Consider the following 26,495-nt stretch of genomic DNA (forward strand, 5'->3'; position numbering starts at 1 on the left):
TTTCATCTTGTCTGTCTTTCTGTGAATGTGTTTTTTGTTCCACAGGCTGCAGGATTGTAGTTCTTCTTCTGCTGTCTGCCCTCTCTCATTCAGTATTGTAATACATGACTTTTAGAGGCTGCATAGTATTCTAAAGTAAAATGTTTTGAATCCAGTATCCTTCAAAGAATCTGAAACAGCAGTTTTTGCCTTAAATACATATCCCTTTACCTTTCTCTTGTATATATCACAAGTGGTAGACCATCACTTTGGTGGTTCTGAATGAACCGTGCTTCCCAATATTCATGTTCTTCTGGAGTGCCTTTCCTTATTGACTCTGGGCTTGGCCAATAAGTAGGACATTAGCAAGGATGATGCAAACGAGGCTTAGTAGTGCTTGCACACTGGGGCTTATCTATATTGAAATGCTCACTCTTAGGATCTAATCACCTTGAAAAGAAGCCCGCTCTAGCCACATGGAAAGAAAAAGAGCAAGAAGTCACAGCCTCCCCACCATCCCCACTGCGGCACCAGACAGGTGAACAAAGCCATCTGACTGCAGTCTCGTGGAAAACCCCAAACGCGACAAACAGAACAGCCCAGCAGAGCCCCGGCCAAATGACAGAACGGTGAACAAATATAATGGTTGCTGTTTTAAGCCGATGCATTTTGGAGTGCTTTGTTACACAGCAATAAATCATTGAAACATGATAGCTTTTAATATGAACGGTTACGTCAAATATAAGTTCAAAAAGGACTTTTTGTTACTATCTGGTTGAATTGCTGAGGTCCTGGCTGATTAGATGACTTTCAGAAAGAACATGGGCAGTGGAGTCAAAAAAAGCATGAATTGCAACCCGGTTTTGCATATTAGATATATGACTTCTTGAAGTATCAGCTTCCTCGGGGGCAAACCAGGTTTTAACAATAGCTACCTCAGGACTTCCCTGGTGGCGCGGTGGTTAATAATCCGCCTGCCATTGCAGGGGACGCAGGTTCGATCCCTGGTCCAGGAAGATCCCACATGCCACGGAGTAACTAAGCCTGTGCACCACAACTACTGAGCCTGCGCTCTAGAGCCTGCGAGCCACAGCTACTGAGCCCACGTGCCACAACTACTGAAGCCCGCGCGCCAAGAGCCCATGCTCCGCAACAAGAGAAGCCACCACAATGAGAAGCTCGCGCACCAGTGAAGAGTAGCCCCTGCTCGCCACAACTGGAGAAAGCCCACGTGCAGCAGTGAAGACCCAATGCAGAAATAAATAAATAAATAGGTAGATAAATAAATAAATAAAAACAATAGACACCTCACAGGTGTTTTATTCTTAGGCTCTGAGAGTGATGGTGCTTCTAACTCAATGGCGTGATAAACATGAAGGAATGTACGGGTGTGAGGTCACATTTTTATTACAAAGCCATGTCTCTCATATCCCAAGCAAGTGTTCTTGCCACTATACCTCAGTACTAATGAATCCACTTATGAGTCTACGAAAACCAAATGGCAAGAGGGATTATCTGTAATGCCCACCTGGCAAAACTGCTTCTGATTTTCCAAGGCAAGAGGCAGAGCTGCTTAGCGACCATTACCTCCATAAATAACCTTTTCTCTTTTTAACTAAGTCATCCACTCCATTATTTGCATCAGGGCCTTTTTTCAAAGCATTTGATCCTTTGGACTCATCTGGTACACTCTAATATTTATGTGGGACCAGCCCTCAACACGAAAGAAGGGTTTTTTTTATATGAATTTGCATATCCTGTCAAGGACTTTTTCAGAACACTTTCATTTCAAGGTAAAATGAAACTTACAGGACTAAGCAGAGAAATGCTTCACATTTCAGTTTAAAGGAGGGGGGTAATAAAGATGTTAAAAAAATAAAATAAAAATTTTTTAAAAAGGAGGGGGGAATGAAGCAAAAGACAAGGTTAATTATGACACTGGGGCTTTACAATGCTAAAAATATACTATATATGAAGGAGCTATGGAAGCTGTGTTCTATTTCTACGTGTCGTTTACAAAGAGCAGGCTCATGGTATCTGCAAATTTCTTTTTTTATTATTAGTTTTTATTGGAGCTTTATTAGTTTTATCGTTGCTTTACAATGTTGTGTTAGTTTGAAAATTTCTAGTAAAGATTTTTATTTGAAAAGCGTTCATGGTTGTATCTAACTGAAAGGGTTAACATTTTAACCTTGTTATAAAAATAGTATGATGCTTGTCATTAAAGTTCTCTCTCCTTTTCCTCAAGCCAACCCTGACTTTCAGCATGCAGGAGTGGGAACAGCCAACAGAAATTGGGGAAGCACTGGGGTCCTGTTTGCATTTGCATGCTCGCCCAAATAGAGAAACATTAAGATGTTATACTTCCCCATGCTGGGAACACAGCATTAACTGGACTAGAGCAATTTATTTAAGGGCTTTATTGAGGTTCCCAACAGCTTTAGGAGAGTACGTATGATGCTAAGTTTCCGTTCAACCCCTTTGATGTCTATGTCAGAGTCAGATGGCAGCAATGGGGCTCAAACCTGGGGTTTCTGTACCCAGCTGTATACTTGTTCACCCACCACTCTGGATGCCACTTAAGCCTGGACTTCCTTTTAATTTCAGAAACTTAATCTTAGGAGTCCTTCAACGTTTAATTCCACCAAGGGCCCTTTCAATCTTCTTTATTTCCATCTAAAAGGAAAAAAGAAATGCGGTGAGACTTAGAAAACGTAGTATGAGGTAACCCAGCCAATGAGAGGCCTGTCCTCACAAGATGAATAGAAGCACTCTATCCTCTTCATCCAGTCATTTCTCTTGAGCTAACTAACCCGGGGGGGCCTGGGCCCACGACATCACCCAGATGCGGGTAGCTCACGGGGGCCACGACTAGCTCTTCTTCTCAAAACTGACCTAAGTGATCAAATTATTCTTATTTTCATAATCACTTTCATTTTTATCATCATGAAGAATGATTTTTAAATACCAACTCTGAACGAGATGCTGGGGACAATGCATCCTTAACTCAAGGGGTCTGCAATATCATTAGGGACCTAGCAGATAGAATCAAAGATAAATAACAATACAAGAAAGCATAATAGTATATTCCCTCGGGATCTTACCATATAAAACCTGGATGTGCCTTTACTGGTCACACACCCTCATCCCTCACTTTATAGATGAGTAAGCAGATTTATTTTTATGTAGTCAAATTTTTTGATGTTTTCTTTCAGACTCTGGGGTCGTTGCTGTTGGTCTTCGTTTGTTGTTGTTGTCATACTTAGAATGACTTTCCCACTTCAAGATTATAAAAATATTTATCTGGGTTTCTTCCAGTACTTTTAATGTTCAATGTCTTACATTTAAATTTTTGAGCCATATGAAATTAATTTTGATGTAAGAAACAAGGTAAGACTACAGCTTAATTTTTTTCTAAGCTTTAAGCCAGTTGCCCAACTTTATCTTAATAATTCCTTTTGCCATTGATGTGAATTTAATGTCCCATATGTGCTTTTTTTAAAAATTAATTTATTTTTATTTTTGGATGTGTTGGGTCTTTGTTGCTGCGCGCAGGCTGTCTCTCTAGTTGCGGCGAGCAGGGGCTACTCTTGGTTGCGGTGTGTGGGCTTCTCATTGCAGTGACTTCTCTTGTTGTGGAGCACAGGCTCTAGGCATGTGGGCTTCAGTAGTTGTGGCACGTGGGCTCAGTAGTTGTGGCGCATGGGCTCTAGGTGCTCGGGCTTCAGTAGTTGTGGCTCCCAAGCTCTAGAGCACAGGCTCAGTAGTTGCGGCGCATGGGCTTAGTTGATCCGTGGCATGTGGGATCTTCTCGGACCGGGGCTCGAACCCATGTCCCCTGCATTGGCAGGCAGATTCTTAACCACTGCACCACCAGGGAAGTCCCTCCCATGTGTGCTTTTATTTAACTTTGCTATCTCCTCCTTTTCACTGATGTACTGGCACTATGCCATTGTAGGCAATGCAGCATTTATGATGCGTTTATAGATCGAGAAGAGGAATCCTCCCTTTGTTACTTTTTCATTCAGAAGTTACCTGACTATTCTTACCAGGGGTCTTAACCCAGTCAGATCCAATACCTCATTTTTATGAGAGATATCTGGTCATGTACCCTTTACTATCCAGAGGAGATGACATTTATGGATAACATAACCGTAATCTTTGTTATAAATGAAAAATGCCCAGCTGTGACCTCTAGCCCTAATAACCATCTATTTCTCTTCATCTGTTTACATCTTCTTTGCATCTTCAAGGGTCCTGAGAGAAAACAAGTGGCACACTCTGAGTCAGAAATTGATGAGTTTAGCAAAGTGACTATTCATAACAGTGTGGACAGGATTTAGGGAAATCCCCAGCAATGGTGTGGCGTTTCACGGGTTGAGTCTTCACAGTCACAGGCTTCAAGTGGCAAGGCGAAGGAACAATTAGTGGAATTCAGGAAGAGTGGCCATCAGGGGGGAGCATCACCTGACCAGAGCATCATTGCAGGGTGGCAGCCATCCCACAGCACTGGAGAGGGAGGGAGCCCAGGGGTAAATACTCTGACCTTTTCCCCATTGGGCAAACCCATCCGGAAATCTGCCAGCTAGTGATGAAGTTTGTACAGCTCAGCCTCTCGGGACACAGAGCCGGGTGGGAAGGCATGGAGCGTGGATTTGAGGGGCAAATGCATAGCAAGCAGCCTGCTAGGTAAGGCATCGTTGTCCCCTGCCCGTCTATCACCTGCTTTGTTCGCAAGTGTTTCATGTCAGTTTTCTTCCCAAGTATTTCATATTTTTGTTGCTGTTTTGCGTGGAATCTCTCCTGTTATCCATCTGGATTAGTTATTGTTTATATGTGAGAAAGCTATTGATTTTTACATATTGATTGTGTGGCAAAGTGGTTTGCTAAGAGGGCATTTGATTTTTGCTTGTGTGACTATCACTTACATGGTATGTGACCTGGGGAAAGTCCAGTATCTTTTCTGCATTAATTCTATTATTTGTTTAAACAAAAGAAGGATAATAAGATATTTACTTCATTTTTTTAGTATTTAATGAGATCGTACATATTAGGCAGTTAAAAGTGTCTGGTTCATAATAAACTCTCAATAAAGATGACTTATTATTGTATCTAATAGTTTTTCAGCTGATCTGGGGCACTATTGACTTTTCAATTCAGTAGATTAACCCTGATGGCTGTCAGCTGTTTTTCTTGTGACACACTTGGCAGTTTTCAAATTCTCTCCAGGGCAACTGGGCGGACTAAAGACCTTTAAACATAACTACTGATATTTTGACTCTACCTCCAAAAGGCACCAATAATCAGTTCAAAAGGGAGCGATTCTCCTGGGAACCCCACTTTGAGAAGCAGGTTTTACATGACCCTGGACTGCAAGTGCAGCTGCCCTCGTTTCATTGAAGTGAGGGAAACAACTGGAAGCTCTGCCACTGCTTAGAAACCAGAGTCCCTTTCAGCTGGGCCTAAGACAGAATGAGGGAAATTTAGGCGTGTCTCTAAGATACTTGTAGAACAGTGGTCCTCAATCTGGGGCACTTTTGCGCCCCGGGGGATATTTTGCAATGTCTGTGATTGTCAAGGGGCAGTGCTACTGGCATCTAGCGGGTTCAAGTCAGGGATGCTGCTAAACATCTTACAATGCCACAAAGAATTATCTCACCAAAAATGGCAGTAGTGCTGAGATGGAGAAACTCCTAGAAAAAAGGAGATCGATCAACCAGGTTGCTTGGATGTAGACATGACATTGCCCCGATTGTGGTGGTAGAAATAAGAGGAAGCTGCTGCTTCTGCGGACCTCATGTCTGAGATAGCTTAAATACTCACGCTCCTCCCCCCAACCCCTAACCTTGTCTTTGCACTTGGAAGCTCCACGGCTGGCAGCCTGGAGTCTCTGTGACTCTAGGTTTCCTGCAGCCTATCTCTTCACTTCAGAAGACTCCAGACCTCGAATCACTCCATGCAGCCGAGAAAGGTATTTTCAGCACTGGGACAAACTCAGATCATTTAAATAACTAGACCTATGAGCCATTCTCAGAGAGAGGGGAGGGGAGGAGAGGGAACCCAAATCACATGCAAAAGAAAAATTTCTTTTAGAATCTAATGAGTTTTTGTAGTCTCAAATGTCATATCTTCGAAGATAAAGTAGATTTTTTAATAATGTTAGAAGTGGTTTTCTGGAGTGCGTCCCTAGTCTAGATAACTTTCAGGAAGTAAATGCTATTAATAGGTGTTTTCAGCAGCATGTCTTAGAGCCATGTTCTCAGCACGCTTTGAAGCGTCAGTACTTTGCTGTCTCTGAAATGTAAAGTTTGGTGTTTTCTCTTTACCTTAGTTGATGCTATTGGGTCCATCTCAGGCTGATCTTGACACCGCTCATGCTCTGCTCTCTTCAACCCGACCTCTCTGTTTCATTTTGGAAGAAGACTAGAAATGGTAAGGACAGCTAAGAGATCCCTAAAAAGTGTTATCTGTCATTTTTTTGTGGGAAGAACTGAAACCGGCCGGCAAGAGAGTGTGTTTAAGTATCTGTACTTCGGTTATTTGCTGAGGAAAACCTCTTCCATGATCTCTCACAATCAAGATTAATCATGGGGGTATTTTGTAATTTCAGATTAATCAATACTTGCTCTGTGCAACTTCCGACAGGAGTTACTGCATCCCACCCTGAGGAAGAGTGGATGTTTGAATTGGGGAAATAGCTTCTATGGGTCTAACTTTTTTCACCTCACCTTTTCAGCTTTAAAACTGTAGAAATCACTGAAGTTCCTTTCTGCTTTTTCTAGCGTTTGGTGGCGTCTGAACGAGTATGTGTGTGTGGCAGCAGGGGCAGACGTGCAGGAGTAGGAATACAGGAGCCTGGGCTCGCGTATGGTCACAGAAAAGCAGAAGCGGACCGGATGTAAAGCAGTCGGGGAAATGGGACCTTAGTACAGGATTGGGCTCAGTTCCACATACAGCAGAGACACGTGGGGATTTATAGGCCAGGAACAGAGTGAGGGTCAGTGGTTGGAAAATTACTAAGAGGAAACATCAGGGTTAGGGGGTGTTCTGGCTGGACCGACCTGACGGGGTTCTTGCTGAAAGCAGGCCAGGGAGATGGGATATCATCACCTGGGGGATGGTAGGGATGAGAGACTTGATCAGATAGCAGGGATGATCAGATAGCGTGGTCAGGGATTCTGGCTAAACTGACCTAACAGGATTCTTGCTAAAACTGGCCACATGGACACAAAAGCCCCCAAATCAAGGCCTAGTGACTTAGAGAAGGCTGACTAAAGTTTAGTCGAGGAGAGAGTCTGTCAGTGCTGGCTCTCCCAGTCACTAGCTGGGGGACCTTGGGCGTATCACCTCAGCCCTCTGAAGCTCAACGTTTTTTGGCTATAAAATGAGCATTGCTGTACCTCTCCAGTTGCCTTGCAGGGCCGTTGTAGGGGCTCAGATAACAAAACATATGTTCAGATCCTTTGCAAGTGCTGTGCGGTATTAGGTGTGCCTAAAGTTCTTCACAAAAAGACATCAGTGACCTTTTCTTGAAATTATTTTGTCACCCCAATTAGACACAATGGAGTGCCTGCACCAGGAACCCACTCTGACTTCTAGATCTGAATGTTGGCGCCTGGGCTCATTTCGTGTCTAAGGTCTAATGAAGAGTTAACCACAGGGCACTATGTTACAAAAGAAGCAACCGCTTAAAGTTTCATTTCCTAGAAACGCAGATGTCTATTTTTAGGCCAACCCATGCCCGCATCTGCCTTTGCCCCTTGAGGGATGGCATGGTAGGGTTGATTGTAATAAACAGAGCTCACATTTATTGACCACTTACTACAAACTGAGCATCATGCTAAGGGCTGGATGTCTCTGTGTCGATTTCACCCTCCAAGCAGCCTTGTGAGGCACAGATGAGGGAGCTGGGGCTTCAAGAGGGTTAAGAGCTTGTGATCTTGGCTGGGCAGCTCGACTCTGGTAGCGAGACCCCTCTGCTCTACCTCGACCAAGCTGGCCCGGCACACACTTCCACCCGGGACACAGTCAGTCACCGTGGGCTTCAATTATGATAATTTACTCCTGAAAAAAAATTGGGATATCTTTTATAAGGAAAGATGAAAACAACTTTTAAAAGAAGAAATAGAAAAGACCAAAAAGCATAGGAAAATTATTCAATCTTATGAATACTTATAGGTCAGACCCTTTGATATGGAAACTCCACTTCTAGAAACTCTTAAAGAAACAATCAGGGATGTCACAAACAATTTACAAAGATAGTCTATGCAGCATGGCAAAGGGAATATCTCACGTCCAGTGTTGGGAAGGGGTTAATTAATTGTGGTCCACCCATTAAGTGGAATGTTATGTAACCATCAAATCATATTTCTTAAAAGAATAGTGAATGACATAAGAAAATACTCATGATATAATGGTAAATGGAAAAAGCAAGCTAGAAATTAAGTATCGTATATTCCTGATGTTTTTAATGCACGTACTAGACACTTACTAAACGTTGGTTAATCTGTGATGACGGTTTGCCTGAGTAAATGGGTTACCTATTTTTCTTAATAGTTTCGCAAGAGAGCCCTGCGTTCTAACCATTTGACAGTTGAGAAATCAGAGGCTCAGGAGGGAAAGTGATTCACCAAAGTCAGAGAGCGCTTAGGTGGCAGAATAAGGATTTACAATCAAACCTTTCCACTGACGAAGCCCCCGCTAGTACTGAACTGCTTCTCACTGTGTGAAATAGATGCAGGAATAGGGAGATGAGTGTTAGAGGGAACATGCCAAAGTAACAGTAGTTAACTGTAGCAAATTTCTTCATCGCCAGAGAGATAATAAGGAATTCGTTTACTAAATTATTCAAAATTGATGGTTTAAAAGTCGGGAAGATGGTGTTGAAATTAAAAACAGTCATTACAGATGAACCAACCAGTGTCTTTGCACCCCACGAATAGATCATTGATATCTCTGAAGCCCACCAAAGTTTAGGCCTGGGATAGCAAATGATGGCCGTGGGTCATATCCAGCCTGCCACCTGTTTTTGTATAGCCCACAAACTAAGAATTTTTTTTATCTCTTTAAATGATTGAAAAAGTCGAAGGAAGATACTGTTTTGTGGCCCATAAAAGTTATATTAAAGTCAATTTTTCGTGCCCACAATAGCTTTATTGTTAGTGTATTTGTTTACATATTGTCTATAACTGCTTTTGCGCTGCAGGGACAAATCTGAGTAGTTGTGACTGGCCCATTACAAAAAAATGTGCCAGTTGTGCTTTATGTGAAAAGGGGGATAGGGTATAATGTCAAGTAAGATTTAATATCTTACGGTCTTGGGTGCCTGTTGTGATGCGTAGTAGCTGTTGAGTTCCTAATTTATGTAAGACAACTTTATATCATTTTACTCTTTTATTTTGAAAGCTAGGTCTGTTGGGCTAAAATGGTAGAAGGGAAATGATACAAAGTCTCTTTATTTAAGTAAGTGGGTTATATCCTTGTACTTAATTTTTTGGTTGTTATATAATGAAACTTTGATGTCCATGGTAATTACATTTTACAGAGGTTAGCCTATAATTAGGAATATTTCAGAATTTGCAAAAAGGGGATATTTGGTCCTAAGTCTTTTAGGGAAATTCCCAGTGGAGGCTGGCCTATAAAACAATAGCACATAACTTCCCTTATTCTCTGCCCCTCCCTTAGCCCCTAGGGTGATACATACAGTGCACATCTGGTTTTCAAACAATTCAGTGTCATGGCAACGTGACAAAAGGTTAGTGAATTCAAATTCAGGGGTTTCCCACAATTGCTCCCCACTCCTTGCCTCTTCCAGGTTTCTTTCTCCTGATTCTCCAGTTGGCCATCACCTCTGGTTCAACGCAGCCCATCCATTTACGGGATCCCCCCCGCGCCATGACATCCTTTGCTTCCATAGCTTGGTTTCAGTGACTCCCTCCACCAGAAATGCATATTCCAGGACTTCCTTTTCAACTCAGGCAACGTGGCTTTTTTTCTGCTCTGTGATCTTAAAAATAAATGGGAGGGGTAGCTGAGGGCACCTAGCTGTTGTCCCCTGAAGTCTGGCTCATAGTAGCCCGCAGGTATGTTGGCCTTCAGACTGGCTACTGGGTAGATGAGCGGAGGATGGAGAAGAATTTTGCTGCAAGTCATTAAATCTAACCAGATCATAGCCATGCAAAATTATATAATAAAGACCAGAAGGGGAATACCGATGCAATACAGAAAGGTGAGAGGTTCTACCTGCCACCAGGTAATCACACCCAACTTCGTCTTCCTGGAGGGCTCTCTCCACCTTCCCCTCTCCTACCCCCAGCCCCTCGTGCCGGCTGCTCACTCTTAGCTGATAACCCAGCTTCCTGCTTCCCCGACTGCATCAGAGAATTGGAAGAGCAATTGGGAGAGATGGCCCACTGGCTCCCCTCTGCTTGTGTGCCCGCCTAGAGCTTCTGCACCCACCCGTCCTGCCTGACCTCCTGTCCAGTTACCCAGCATCGTGTAGCAGATCCCCCCAAAACCCACTGGCTTGATACCACCACTGTCCTGGAGTGTTATATGTGGCGGGCCCACGGGTTGACTGGGTTCACTGAGGCGTCTGTGGCGCTGGGTGTGTCCGCCACTTGCAGTCGGTGTCTGGGGCTGGACTCACCCCCGCACAGTTCTGGTGCCTGGATGGGGAGACTCCACAGCTGCGGGCTGCCACTGGCTCCACGTGGTCTCTCCAATATGGAAGCTGTGCTGTCCCCGGGCTTCTTCCAAGGCTGGTGGCTCAGAGCTCCAGTTCAAGTGGAGAGAGAGACAAAGAGATCACGAGAGAAGGAGTGCTTGGTGAGGTGAAAACACTCCCACCTTTTCTGTCCCAGCCTGGCAAGTCCTGCAACATCGCTTCTTCGGCTGCTCTCCTCCAGATACGGAAAAAAGCCTGCCCAGGTTCAAAGGAGGATGGGAGATAGGTGAACCAATTTGCAGACTCTTAAACTAAGGATGGAATTTTTATAATCCCTGCCAAAGCCAGTCTCCCCGCTAGTGCGCTGGGTCACCTCCCTGCTTTCCTCCCCTGTCTCTCCTGCATCTTCTTCGGCATTATTATTTACGATGGGGGTTTGGGGAAGTTTTTTCCGCACTCTCACCAGCATTACAACATGCTGTTATGCTTGCCATCCTCAGATATACCCTCTTGACCCTCTTGGCCCCGGGAACTACCACCGGTATCTTTGTTCCCAGAAATGTTTGCTGCTGGCAGCTCCTCCCCTCACATGCTTCCAAGAACTTGGAAGTCATATTTGCTTTGGCTTCACCTTCAGAATCTATCCAGTATCTGGCAAGTTCTCACCACCTCCACCCCTGCCAGCTGGGGCTTTTGCTTGAATTACCGTAATAGCCTCTTGCCTGGTCTCCACGCTTCCACCCATCCCCTCGTTGTCTCTTTCAACACAGCAACCAGCATGATCCTTCTAACATGAAGTCAGACCGTAGCACTCTTCGGCTGAAAACCTTGCCATGGATCGGCCTGCCGCTCCTTGTTGGGATGGCCGACTAGGCCCTGTAGGCATCCTCAGCGTGGGCCTGGGGCCCCTCCCTCTTTGTTTTTTAAATTGATTTATTTTATTTATTTTTGGCTGCGTTGGGTCTTCGTTGCTGCGCACAGGCTTTCTCTAGTTGCGACGAGCAGGGGCTACTCTTTGTTGCTGTGCGCGGGCTTCTCATTGCGGTGGCTTCTCTTGTTGCGGAGCACGGGCTCTAGGCGCGCGGGCTTCAGTAGTTGTGGCACCTGGGCTCAGTAGTTGTGCCTCGCGGGCTCTAGAGCGCAGGCTCAGTAGTTGTGGCGCACGGGCTTAGTTGCTCCACGGCATGAAGGATCTCCCCGGCCCAGGGCTCGAACCCGTGTCCCCTGTGTTGACAGGCGGATTCTTTTTTTGCCTTTTTTTTTTAAACATCTTTATTGGAGTATGATTGCTTTACAATGTTCTGTTAGTTTCTGCTGTATAACAAAGTGAATCAGCTATATGCATACGTATATCCCCATATCCCCTCCCTCTTGCGTCACCCTCCCACCCTCCCTATCCCACCCCTCTAGGTGGTTACAAAGCACCAAGCTGATCTCCCTGTGCTATGCAGCTGTTTTCCACTAGCTATCTATTTTACATTTGGTAGTGTATATATGAAGATATACAGATGGCCAACAAACTCATGAAAAGATGCTCAACATCACTAATTATTAGGGAAATACACATCGAAACTACAGTGAGCTATCACCTGACACCGGTCAGAAAGGCCATCATCAAAAAATCTAGAAACAATAAATGCTGGAGACGGTGTGGAGAAAAGGGAACCCTCTTGCACTGTTGGTGGGAATGTAAATTGATACAGCCATTATGGAGACCAGTATGGAGGTTCCTTAAAAAACTAAAAATAGAACTACCATATGACCCAGCAACCCCACTACTGGGCATATACCCTGAGAAAACCATAATTCAGAAAGAGACAAGCACCACAGTGTTCATTGCAGCACTTTTTCCAATAGACAGGTGGATTCTTAACCACTGTGCCACCAGTGAAGCCCTGCTTAGACTGTTGTGAAAGAACAGCAGCCTGAGGTTCTGGGGGTCTAGGAAGGAGCACTGAGGTCAGTTAGCTCAGTCCCCATAGTGTGTAGATGAGAAAATCAAGGTTTAGGAGAATTCAGTCAGTAGATGTTCATCAGAGCAGTTGACTTTCTTTAAGTTTAATTTTTATTTATTTTTTATTGAAGTATAGTTGATTTACAATATTGTGTTAGTTTCAGGTGTACAGTAAAGTGATTCGGTTATACATACATACATATGTGTGTGTGTATCTATATTCTTTTTTCATTCTATTCCATTGTAGGTTATCACAGAATATTGAGTAGAGTTCCCTGTGCTCTGCGGTAGGTCCTTGTTGTTTATCTATTTTATATATAGTAGTGTGCATCTGTTAATCCGCTGCTCCCAATTTATCCCTCCCCCCTTTCCCAAACAAACCATAAGTTCGTTTCCTATGTCTGTGAGTCTCTTTCTATTTTGTAAATAAGTTCATTTGTATAATTTTTTTAGATTCTACATATATCATATGATATTTGTCTTACTTCACTTAGTATGATAATCTCTAGGCTGACTCCTGATCTGACTTTGAGTTCACAGGAGCTAAGCCCCAGAATACATAAACATGAGAAGTCAGACTAATCCTGGTCTTCCTCTAACTTGTTGCAAAACTCAAACCACTGAAACTCATTTCCTCCCTCCTGCCATCTGTCCTTCTATGTCCTCAGATTGCATCCATGTCAGGAGCTTGCAAAGTCGTGAAGCTAAAAACAGTCAGCAAAGCACAAAGTTAGACTCATCTAAGTCCATGTGTTTTCCTATTAGGAGTCATAGCTCTACAACTGTAGGCATTCTAGCAGGAATCTAAAATGGATGTCACATCAGGAGAATACACTTCTGAATACAGTCCTGCCACAAAAATGAGGCATCTAATGGGACACGTGTCGCCTCTTCAGAGGGTTGTGTATTCAAGCTTCTGTTTGAAGGGTGGGCAGGCCGCCTTACCTTTAGGCCTGACTAGACCCCATCCCACAAACTCTTCTTTCTCCCCTGCCGTGGATTTCCCTGAAAGCAGAGAGTTCTCTGCTTGGGAATATACACGGCTTCTGAGACGCAGCGGTGGAGGAATTTGGTTCCTAATTGGGCAGGAATGGTGTCTAACTCATCATCATTCCCCTCCTGCATCTCACGTAGTGCCTTGCATGGAGGAGATTATTGAGAGAACAGAACACCTGTGCATACAGAATCAAACATTCCCATTTTTACCACAATTAGCTCACAAATTGAGCATCCAAATTTACCCAGTGTATTTGCATGTGTAATTAGCTATGATTCATGACTAAAGCCGGGCCTATTATGGTGTATTATGCTATTTTACAAATCAAATTCCTGAAAGACTTATGTTTGGGGCAATCACTGCCAAAAAAGCAAAAAAAAAACAAAATAACGTGGATTATTTGTATGAAATGAAAAAAAAGAAGCCTGGCGTTATGCTGAACGAACGCTTACATTTGAAAATGGCATTAGTTGAAGCGAAGGTCCTAGCTTCAGTCTGAAGCAGGTAGTTGCCCATGGTTTGAAAGGAGAAATTTCCATGGGAATAAAGGAATATTTCACATTTTAAAATCATCTTCTCAAGAATATCTTTTCGTTCTTAAGCCTCAAAGGTATTATTTCTCTGTAAATAACAAATTTAGAAAGGCTTTGTTCATTGACTCAGGTTTCTTCCTCACCTGCTTGATCAGGGTCCATCTGTGAGTTCCAGGCAGCCTGCGCAGAGAGCCGAGAGAAGGCTTGCCTTGCATACAGCGTTCCAAGGGCCATTTGGGCTGGGACTCAACGACTGAGTATAAGACAGGGACAGTCCCATCCTGGCTGTGCCTGTTCCCAGGAGAGACAAATGAGCTCTGTGCTCTCACTAGGGTTTCGGGCTCAAGGGGCCAGAACTTCTGAGACAGCAGATTGCCTAGAGCTCTTCTGTGGGTCTGCTTCCCACAGCCTCCCTCTGACTGCATCCCCTTTGTCCTCTGTGGCTCTTTTCCCATTTCAGCCCTTCTTTTAGAGGCCCCCAACCCTCCTGGTCTCTCCTCGTCCCCTTGTCAAAAACCTGATCTTTGGAAAGACTTTGCTATTTATGATCATTGAGCCTTCCATGGGATTTGAAGAATGTTCAAAGCCTTGATTTACTCAGCAGATACTTATCTTGTGCTCAGGAGGTGGCAGGCATCATCATCACAAGTAAAGACAAGTCCGTGAACCTCAGAGTGTTTAGCACCTAGAGGGGGCGATGGGTGAGTTGATACCAAGACCCCTGGAAAGGTAAACTAGCAGGATGGCTGAGGGCCAGCTCTGTATCTGAGTCGCCTGGATCTTAGAGCTAATTCCATGTGCAAGTGGAAGGTTTTGTCTAGACCAGGGGCCTGAAAACTATGAGCTCTGGACCAAATCTGTCCCACCACCTGATTTTGTGAGGTAAGAATGGTTCTGACCACCTTAATTCGTTATGTTCTAAATAGTTATTTAAGTAGCCACATAACAGCCTCAATTTGGTCTACAATATTGGCTGTCTGGCCCTTTACAGAAGAAGTTTGCCAAGCCCTGGCCCTGACCAGCACTGTCTAATAGAACTTTCTACAATGATGGAAAATGTTCCCATATCTGCATGCTCAAATACGGTAGCCATGAGCCTGATGTGACTTTGAGCCCTTGAAATATGGTTAGTGTGACTGAGGAACTGAATTTCAAAATTGCACTTAATTTTAATTCATTTAAATGTAAACAACCGCATGTGACTGGTGGCTATCACATTGGCCAGAGCAGCTTTAGACCATTTAAGTCTAAAGATTCTGTATTCTCTCAGCGTTCTTCTCTCTGAATTTAATCAACTTCCCAGAGGCTGTCTGAGTCAAGAGGAAGGCAACACTCTTAATCAGATTTTTTGGGCCCTGGACTGGCGTTCACTGTCTGCTAGAAAATGCTTAATGGAAAGTGCTCGAAAAATGCATGAGAGCATACACTTACTTCCTCTTCAAGCTGTATCTGTGACATCTGCTGTTGTTTGGGGTAAGGCAGTTGGCTTTTTCAACCCCACAAGGCCCCAAATTAAGGAAGTCTTAATCATCTTTAGAGTTTAGGCTGCAGGCAGAGAAAACCTCACTTAGCAAAGCTATATTTCCTTCTATCCCTGCTTGCAGAACTGGAGCTAAAGTTAGCCTCCCATTCCTGCTAGGCTAACTTCAGCCCTATAGGTCATTTCTCTCATAAGATTGCCTAGAACAAGAAGAAGTCATCAACACATGCCATCATTATGAATACTGTCAAACCATTTCCCCTAAGAGTAAAGTTGCAGTTGGCATTCTGGGCATGTCATGTACAGCGTGGTGACCATAGTTAATAATATTATACTGCATATTTAAAAGTTGCTAAGACAGTAGATCTTAAGAGTTCTCATCACAAGAAAAAAATTGTAACTATGTGCAGTGATGCACGGTAACTAACTGTGGTGATCATTTCACGATATATACATGTATTAAATCATTATGTTGTACACCTAAAACTAATACAATGCTATATGTCAATTATATTTCAATAAGACCGGGAAAACAAAAGTCACAGTTGGCAGGTATTCTGCCTTCCAAGGTAGCATAGGTGACAGTAGTATCAAGTGTTTTTGTGACAGCGTAACATGGGTCACTAGTTTTTTAGTTTCCAATACCTGAGTCTTTCTTTCTTTCTTTTTAAATTAATTTTATTGAAGTATAGTTGATTTACAATGTTGTCTTAATTTCCGCTGTACAGCACAGTGACTCAGTTATACATTAATGTGTATGTTCTTTATCATATTCTTTTCCATTATGGTGTATTACAGGATACTGAATACAGTTCCCCATGTTCAACAGTAGGACCTTGTTATTTATCCATCCTATATATATTAGTCTGCATCTGCTAATCCCAAACTCCCAGTCCATCTCTCCCCTACCCCCCTTGCCAACCACAAGTCTGTTCTCTGTATCTGTGAGTCTGTTTCTGTTTCATAGGTATGTACATTTGTGTCATTCTAAATTCTACGCCACTAAAATTAGGTTTGCAGTCATGCAATAGAAATTCCAATTAACACTGGCTGAGCATAACAATCTTGTGATTTCTCATAAACTCCTAGAAGTCAGCAGTTCAGAGCTTTTGTTTCCACTCTGCTCTATGAGGTCATGCAAGGATCTACATACTCTGGATCATCTACCTTGTTGCTTCACCAACCCTAGCACATTTTCCTCATTTGCATCATTCCGAGATGGTGGCTACAATATCCATATTACAAGAAGCCGGATGGAAGTAGACAGGAGGAAGGGGAAGAGTCTCACTGTTTAAGGACATGTCCCAGAAATTACACATCTCACTTCCTCTCCCATCACATTGGCTTTAACATAGTCATATGGTCATAGCTGCAAGGGAGTCTGAGAAATATAATCTTTTTTCAGAGTGGCATATGCCCAACTCTAAATGGAGATTCTATCACTATGAGATGAAAGAAAGGGGAAAAATATATAGATATAGAACAATCTCTGGAGCCTCTGAGAATAATAAAAGGAATTGGGAGTATCAGGAAATACTCCTGGAATAAGAACAACATACAGTTAATCTACACATATGCAAGTGGCAGCATCTCATCTGGAAAGAACTAATGGTGTTCCACATTCTATTTTATTTTATTTTTCATTTATTTTTTAATTTTTGGCTGCATTGGGTCTTTGTTGCTCCGTGTGAGCTTTCTCTAGTTGCAGTGAGCAGGGGCTACTCTTCGTTGTGGTGCACGGGCTTCTCATCGCGGTGGCTTCTCTTGTTGCGGAGCACGGGCTCTAGGCAAGTGGGCTCCGTAGTTGTGGCTTGCGGGCTCTAGAGCGCAGGCTCAGTAGCTGTGGTGTCTGGCTTAGTTGCTCCGTGGCATGTGGGAGCTTCCCGGACCAGGGCTTGAACCCGTGTCCCCTGCACTGGCAGGTGGATTCTTAACCACTGTGCCACCAGGGAAGTCCCCCACATTCTATTTTAAATCTGTATATTTTTTCCCTCCTCCACTAGGCTTTGAGCTCTTTAAGGACAGAGATTCTATATCTGCTGCTCCTAGTAGGTATCCAATCAATATTCGTCAAATGAAAGAATGAATGAGTCAGTAGAATTCTGATTTTTTTTAAATAAATTCTTTCTCACCAGATACTTGGTACAGTTTCAAGCTAAAGAACTGTTGGGGAATTTCCTAGTCCAAGCCCATTGTCTTGATCTAGGAAGGTTGTCTGGGTCCTTGGTATCCCATATTGTTATTTCTGTGTCCATCATCCTCTTGTAGGGGATCTCCTCCTGAGCACAGTGCCCACCTCTGAAGGGTACACAGAGAATGAACTATGAAGGCAGGGCAGGACCCAGTTCGTCTAACCTCCATCTGGAGTTCTTTTCACAAGCTCAACATGTAATCAGTGAAGTAGGAGATGAGAGGAGAAGGCAACTGCTTCTGTCTGGGTTGATCCCAGAAAGCTTCTTGAAGAAGATAGGTTTGAACTGGGCATTATAAAAGCAGAGCTTCCTAAACCTTTCCCCCCAAGGAACCCCAGGGCAAATAGAAGAGGGAGAATGTGACCCCTGAGGAGACTGGGGGTGTAGTCTGAAGGAACCTACTCCAAGGAGAAATTTCTTTTAACTATTTTCCTGTTTCACTATTCATTCATGTATGCATTCATTCTTTCATTCATGTATTTAGCAAACATAATGCAGCATTAAGTGCCAGACATTGTCTTTTATGAAGACACACAAGACCCTGCTCCCTTGAAGCTTACGTTTTCATGCAGAATAGATGTAAAACAAGTAAGCACGTAAACCAGAAGCACATAAACGATCAACAAGATAATTTCTGATGGTGCTTAAGGCTATGAAAGAAATAAAGCAGAGTAGTCTAGTGCAGAGTACATATACCTCTCTGTGCCTCAGTTGACTCATCTGTAAAATGGAAATGATAATAGAGGTCTACAATTCCAAAATCCCCTAACTGAAAGCTTTGTCCTAATTCAGTTGATGGCAAACACGACTTGATCTGAACTCATTTGGAAGTGCATCTTGACCTGAACCGAATTATGTAGTAGTAGTAGTAGTTGTTGTTCTTCCTTTTTTAAAATCTCACTTAGAGTGGACAGTCCTGTGCTTCACTGCACAAATTTTTGTGTGTTTGATTATGAGATGCTGCCCCAGACTCCAGTTGGAGTATTACATAATACGAGGTACATGCACCATATTACCTTCTACGATCCGAAAAATTCTGAGTTCCAAAACACATCTAGGTCCAAAGGCTGTGGATAAGGGGTCGAAGACCTCATGCAGTTATTATGAGGATTAAATGAGTTCATATATGTAAAGCACTGAAACCGTTGCCCAGCATATGGTAAATGCTACCTAAGTTACCTACTGTTCCTGCCTTTATCACTATTCTTACATGGGAGGGTATTTAGAAAAGTTGCCTAGAGACGGCCTCTCTGAGGATGTGTCATTTAAGCAGACAGCCAAGGGATGAGAATGACCTGGCTGTGGGAAGAGGAGGAGAAAGATAACTTCGGGAAGACGGAACAGCAAGTGCCAAGACTGGCTCAAGTGCAGAACAGAAAACAGGCCGGATGTCTGGTGTGTGGTCCAAGAAGGGGAAAGGTGGTTCAAGGTCAGAGTGATAGGCTGGAGTCAGAACATGCACGATATAAACAATGGTGAAGACTTTGGACTTCATTCAAAATGTAATAAGAAATCGTTGTAGTTGATCTGATTCGTGTTTATAAAGACTGCTCTGATGCTCTTGATGGATGAATTGTGGAGGAGGAAGGGGGCAAGGGAGAGCAGGTCGGAAGCCAGTGTGTAGTACAGGGTGAGACCTCGTGGCAAAGTGGAGTAGGGTTGGGGTAGCAGACAAGGAGAAAAGTGGACAGGTGCGAGAAAAAGTTCAGAAATAAGGGAGAAAAAGACTTTCTGATTAATTTTGCATTCGTTGTAATTTATAATATGTCCATGTATAGAGGCTGCGAATGTCACAGTCATGGTCTCCAGTGTGTTAAGGTCAGTGGTTTGCTGGACCCAGCTCCTGGGAATGGGATCGGAAGAGGGCACCTGGTTCATGATTTGTCTTTGTCATTTATCCATTTGGTCCCTGCCTGGACCTCCCTGGTCCTTAATATCACTCTTAGCAGCATTACTTATTGCCTTTTGATAGTGGGATTCATGAACCCATCATGTCTTCCGACAGAAGCATAGCTGAGGATGGGTTCAGGGTCTGGGATCCTGTTATCAGGGACCATACAAATAGCTCACTGTACTTATCCCCTTTCCCTCTTCTAAAGCCCTTCCCCCGCATCTTGACTTAATCCCTCTTCCCTGAGTGGTGGATGCTTTTCCTGAATCTTTGAGTAAGATTGATGCCCAAGGAAGATACACTATTTAGCTAAGGGCTTCCCATACTCCCGGCCTTTGCCACATCTTCCCAGGGATCTGACTGCTCCAGATTGAGAAGTACAGCCTTAAAAGATAACCAGAATTCTGGTGGGTGGCAATGGTAGGGAAGAGGACTCCAGGTGGAGGGGCTTGCAGGTCAGGGAACTGCAAGCTGGTCTTGGGCTCAGTGATTAGAGAAGCTGGTAGGGGAGTTGTATGCAGTCAACCTAGACAAGGAGATGGAGCCAAATTATGGAAGGCTTTGGACACCGTGATCAAAAGTTAGGGCTCGGGCTTCCCTGGTGGCGCAGTGGTTGAGAGTCCGCCTGCCGAAGCAGGGGACACGGGTTCGTGCCCTGGTCCAGGAAGATCCCACATGCCGCGGAGCGGCTGGGCCCGTGAGCCATGGCCGCTGAGCCTGCGCGTCCCGAGCCTGTGCTCCACAACGGGAGGGGCCACAACAGTGAGAGGCCCGTGTACCGGAAAAAAAAAAGAAAACTGAGGGGAAATTTTGCTTATTTACCCTCCATTGGAGGAATTAAGGGAAGTAGACACTTGGTTTATTAGATATCAGTATGACTGGTTGATTCAGTCAATTGGGAGGACAGAAGCATTAATGGAGCTGGAAGTCTGCTGTAGAGACACAGGCTGGATCATTCCATGGATAAACACCGGTTAAATGAAAACCAGTGTTCTGCAGGAAAATACTGCTACAAGTCCTGAAACTGGAGAGCAAGCCTGTGGTTAAACCACCCTACGCAGGGCAAGCTCGAGTTAATATGATGGTTAGTAAAGCTCTTCAAGTGTGTCCCATGTTCCCTTTTAAGGTCTTTCTTCCCAGGGTGCAAGTGTCTCTCATGCTAAACCTGGATGCCCAAGAATCGCCATTAAGAGTAGGTTCCCACATGTCTCAGTTGGCCTGAGGGAGTCTTAGTTTATGCCTGTAGTCTTGGCATAAATTATTAACAGCCCCTCCCTTTTCCTTCCCATGAGTATCCTGTTTGATCCATTGGGGGTCACCCAGGCAGTGCCCTGACTCTCTACCCTCCCCTTTCCAAATTTGTGTAATATAAACCCAATGTGTAGGGAAAACGTTCATCCCCAAATCATCTCGGAGATGATTTCCAAAAACAGCCCAAGAGGAAAGCCCGGCTTATAGATAGTAGTGCCAAAATGGCGGGAGTTGTGCGACCTTGGACAAATCAGTTAATATCGCTGAGCTGTGTCTTAATCTGTAAAATGGGGGTAATGGATCACCTTTGTTTCCCTCCTTAGAATATTAAGAGGCTCGAGTATTGTGAAGGACTCTTCTAATGTGTGCCAGAGCAGGCTTAACAAACAAACATTAACTGCACTGAAGTTTTTCTTTCCAGATGTAGCTGCATTTTAACATTCCTTCACCCCCGCACACCCCTCTCAAATTTCAGACTTCGGCAGCTAACTGATGGCTCTTCCATTGCAGCATTCTAAATAACAGTGAATAGGAAAACGCTGCTTCTCCCAACTTAAAAGCTATAATACTGAAAAGCTAAGATGCTAAAAGCTAAATATGTAACTAAATTTTTTATGAACCTCAGTAATTGACAACTACAGTCATGGGGTGGAGGTCGGGGTGCTGTTTAGACCGGTGAGAACCATCAACCCGGACTATTTAGTTTCAAATGTAGCAAAAGAGAGGCAGCAAACGGGAATTTTAAATTCTGATTCTTGGTGTATTTTAGAAGGGCCATTTGTTCTTTCTTATACTTTCAGGTGTTTCTAATGTGGACCTCGAAGAGACAATTTCTCATCCTTTTTAACATGATCCTAATTTCCGAACTCCTTGGGGCTAGATGGTTTCCTAAAACTCTGCCCTGTGATGTCACTCTGGATGCTCCAAACGCCCATGTGATCGTGGACTGCACAGACAAGCATTTGACAGAAATTCCTGGAGACATTCCCACCAATGCCACCAACCTCACCCTCACCATTAACCATATAGCGGGTATCTCTCCAGCGTCCTTCTACCGGCTGGACCACCTGGTAGAGATCGATTTCAGATGCAACTGTGTACCTGTTCGACCGGGGCCAAAAGACAATGTGTGCACCAGAAGGCTGCAGATTGAACCCAGCAGCTTTAGTAAACTCACTTATTTAAAATCTCTTTACCTGGATGGAAACCAGCTTCTAGAAATACCTCAGGATCTTCCTCCCAGCTTACAGCTGCTGAGCCTTGAGGCCAACAACATCTTTTCGATCATGAAAGAGAACCTAACAGAACTGGCCAACCTCGAAATACTCTACCTGGGCCAAAACTGTTACTATCGCAATCCTTGTAATGTTTCGTTTTCCATTGAAAAAGATGCTTTTCTAAATATGACAAATTTAAAATTGCTCTCCCTAAAAGACAACAATATCTCAGCTGTCCCCACTATTTTGCCACCTACTTTAACTGAACTCTATCTTTATAACAACATCATTGCGAAGATCCAAGAAGATGATTTTAATAACCTCAATCGACTGCAAGTTCTTGACCTAAGTGGAAATTGCCCTCGTTGTTATAATGCTCCGTTTCCTTGTACACCCTGTGAAAATAATTCTCCCCTACATATCGACCTAAATGCTTTTGATGCATTGACAGAATTACAAATTTTACGTCTACACAGTAACTCTCTTCAGCATGTGCCCCAAAGATGGTTTAAAAACGTTAACAAACTTAAAGAACTAGATCTTTCCCAAAACTTCTTGGCCAAAGAAATTGGGGATGCCAAATTTTTGCATCTTCTCCACAACCTTGTCCAATTGGATCTGTCTTTCAATTATGAACTTCAGGTCTATCGTGCATTTATGAATCTGTCAGATGCATTTTCTTCACTGAAAAACTTGAAAGTTTTGCGGATCAAAGGCTATGTCTTTAAAGAGCTGAGAAGTTCATACCTCTCCCCATTACATAATCTTTCCAATCTTGAAGTTCTTGATCTTGGCACTAACTTTATAAAAATCGCTGACCTCAGCATATTTAACCAATTTAAAACATTGAAATTCATAGATCTCTCAGTGAATAAAATATCACCTTCAGGAGATTCAAGTGAAGATGGCTTCTGCTCTAACATGAGAACTTCTGTAGAAGGTCATGGGCCCCACGTCCTTGAAGCATTACATTATTTCAGGTATGATGAATTTGCAAGGAGTTGCAGGTCCAAAAGCAAAGAGCCTCCTTCTCTCTTGTCTCTTAATGAAGATTGTTACAAGTATGGGCCGACCTTGGACCTAAGTGGAAATAATATATTTTTTATCAAGTCTTCTGAGTTTCAGCATCTTTCTTTCCTCAAATGCCTAAACTTATCGGGAAATAGCATTAGCCAGACGCTTAATGGTAGTGAATTTCAGCCTTTAGTGGAGTTGAAATATTTGGACTTCTCTAACAATCGGCTTGATTTACTCTACTCAACGGCATTTGAGGAGCTACGCAACCTGGAAGTCCTAGATATAAGTAGTAACAGCCATTATTTTCAATCAGAAGGAATAACTCACATGCTAAACTTCACCAAGAACCTAAAGGTTCTGAAGAAACTGATGATGAACAACAATGACATTGCTACCTCCACCAGCAGGACCATGGAGAGCGAATCTCTTAAAATTCTGGAATTCAGAGGCAATCATTTGGATATTTTATGGAGAGATGGTGATAATAGATACTTAAAACTCTTTAAGAATCTGCTGAGCTTAGAGGAATTAGACATCTCTGAAAATTCCCTGCGTTTCTTACCTAGTGGAGTTTTTGATGGTATGCCTCCAAATCTGAAGACTCTCTCCTTGGCCAAAAATGGGCTCACGTCTTTCAACTGGGGAAGACTCCAGTACCTGAGCAATCTAGAAACGTTGGACCTCAGCTACAACCAACTGAAGACTGTCCCTGAGAGATTATCCAACTGTTCCCACAGCCTCAAGAAACTCATACTTAAGAACAATCAAATCAGGCACCTGACAAAGTATTTTCTACAAGATGCTTTCCAGTTACGGCATCTGGACCTGAGCTCGAATAAAATCCAGGTTATCCAAAAGACTAGTTTTCCAGAAAACGTCCTCAACAACCTGAACATTCTGTTTTTGCATCACAATCGGTTTCTGTGCAACTGTGATGCTGTGTGGTTTGTCTGGTGGGTTAACCATACAGAGGTGACGATTCCTTACTTGGCCACAGATGTGACTTGTATGGGACCAGGAGCACACAAGGGCCAGAGTGTAGTGTCTCTGGATCTATATACCTGTGAGTTAGATCTGACTAACTTCGTCCTGTTCTCACTTTCCATATCGGCAGCTCTCTTTCTGATGATGATCACAACAGCAAACCATCTCTATTTCTGGGATGTGTGGTATAGTTACCATTTCTGTAAGGCCAAAATAAAGGGCTATCGACGTCTGATATCACCAAATTCTTGCTACGATGCTTTTATTGTGTATGACACTAAAGACCCAGCAGTGACAGAGTGGGTTTTGGATGAGCTGGTGGCCAAATTGGAAGACCCAAGAGAGAAATGTTTTAATTTATGTCTCGAGGAAAGGGACTGGTTACCAGGGCAGCCTGTTCTGGAAAATCTTTCCCAGAGCATACAGCTTAGCAAAAAGACAGTGTTTGTCATGACAGACAAGTATGCAAAGACTGAGAATTTTAAGATAGCATTTTACTTGTCCCATCAGAGGCTCATGGATGAAAAAGTGGACGTAATTATCTTGATATTCCTTGAGAAGCCCCTTCAGAAGTCCAAGTTTCTCCAGCTCCGGAAGAGGCTCTGTGGGAGTTCTGTCCTTGAGTGGCCAACAAACCCACAGGCTCATCCGTACTTCTGGCAGTGTCTGAAAAACGCCCTGGCCACAGACAATCACGTGACCTACAGTCAGGTGTTCAAAGAGACAGCCTAGCCCTTCTTTGCAAAATGTGACTGCCTAACTTACCAAGGAGAGGCTCGGCTGCCTAGATTGGCTCATCCGTGTCCCACCAAAAGAGTGTTTTAAACTTTTCCAAGCCCTGAGATTGCCCATATTGGAGAGGAGTCACCGATAGATGACAGAGGAACTGGAAAATTGGGATTTATATAAGCGTCAAGTCATCTTTCTTAGCTCTCTCTGTCTCCATTTGCAGTTGAGTCTCTGCCTTCTGCTCCTGTATAAAATACTGTTGGGAGAAGGGTGGCAAGTAGAGGACATGGCACTTTGATTCTCCTGGAATTGTGATTATTACGTAAACACACAGTCACTAAATTGAGAAGAACTGCATTTCTACCCTTAAGAAGTACTGGTATGTGTGGAAATAGGGTAAAAAAAAAATGCTCAGGGTCTACCTATATGACATTAAAATGCACCAGAGTTAATTAGTGGGAATAAACCAAAAACAAAAACAGTTAACTCCTCAACCAATTGCTTGAGTGTAATCTAGCACCCCCTTCTGTGCAGACTGAGTGTTGGCACCCAACAGGTGGTTGCTGCTCAAGTGCTCCTCGCTCGTTTCCCCTGGGCCTGTTATTGGGTTCTGTGGGGAAATAGAAACATCTTTGCCATTGATGGACATAGTCTCCTTACAAATGGGAGAAAAATAAAGTGCTCTGCCTTTATGCAAAATGATGCTCTTCACCTTCGATGATAATTTACCTGCTTAAATATTGCTGTGGACTAAATGTTTGTGCCCACCCCCAAATTCATATGTTGAAATCCTAACCCCCAATATGATGGTATTAGGAGGCGGGGTTTTTGAGAGGTGATTAGATCACGAGAGTGGAGCCCTCATGATGGGATTACTGCCTTAGAAGAAGCAGCCAGAGGACTGAGGATACAAAGAGAAGTGGGCAGTCTGCAAGCCACAAGAGGACTCTCACCAGAACCAGATCGTGTTGGCACTCTGATCTCAGACTTCCGTCCTTCAGACCTGTGAGAAATAAATGTTTGTTCTTTAAGCCACCCAGTTTGTGATGTTTTGTTATAGCAACCAAGCTAAGACAAATATTTTCATCTGCATTGAAAAGTACTGTATCCAAAGAAAAATTGCCTCATCCAATGATCTTTCAAACTGCTTTGTTAACTAATACTGTATATTTATAATCATCTGAAACCTTGATCCATCAACATTAGACGATTTTGGTGGTAAACTCTGAAGAAGGACCCCAAGAGCGTGTATTTATTTAGAATTATCAGGCAGGGATGACAACTGCATGGATTCCTTTAAATTTGGGGGTCGGGGGAGGAACAGAGGTTTTTCGACCTTAACACTGAGAAAGCCTCAGTCTTGAGCTTCGGCTTCACTACTCAGAAAAAGAACAGAAAGGACCAAGATGTTCTGAAGACACACCTTCCAAGTGGGTATAAATCTGCATGAGTTCAAAGTTTGAAACGTGACCAATTTGCTTTTATTTCGTGAAAGAAGTTATCTACAGAGGTGTCTGTGCCCTTTGGAAGATAGTGTGTAAGGGTTCACATCTGAGAATATGAGCTGGGAGATACTGTATTTTCCTCGTATGTGGAAAAGCCACA

General features: G+C 43.4%; 1 protein-coding gene across 1 annotated transcript; it reads left to right on the forward strand.

The window, feature by feature from the left end:
• Positions 1–6,313: 6,313 nt before the first annotated feature.
• Positions 6,314–25,887, forward strand: TLR7 (toll like receptor 7; the record flags this gene model as incomplete). Its single annotated transcript, XM_082680668.1, is given in 3 exon segments — positions 6,314–6,349; positions 6,352–6,411; positions 21,744–25,887. Coding segments are annotated over 3 exon segments (3,246 nt in total). The 3' UTR covers positions 24,894–25,887.
• Positions 25,888–26,495: the final 608 nt, after the last annotated feature.

The sequence above is a fragment of the Grampus griseus genome (genome assembly GCF_964374135.1).
Source record: "Grampus griseus genome assembly, chromosome: X".
NCBI classification, from domain to species: Eukaryota; Metazoa; Chordata; class Mammalia; order Artiodactyla; family Delphinidae; genus Grampus; species Grampus griseus.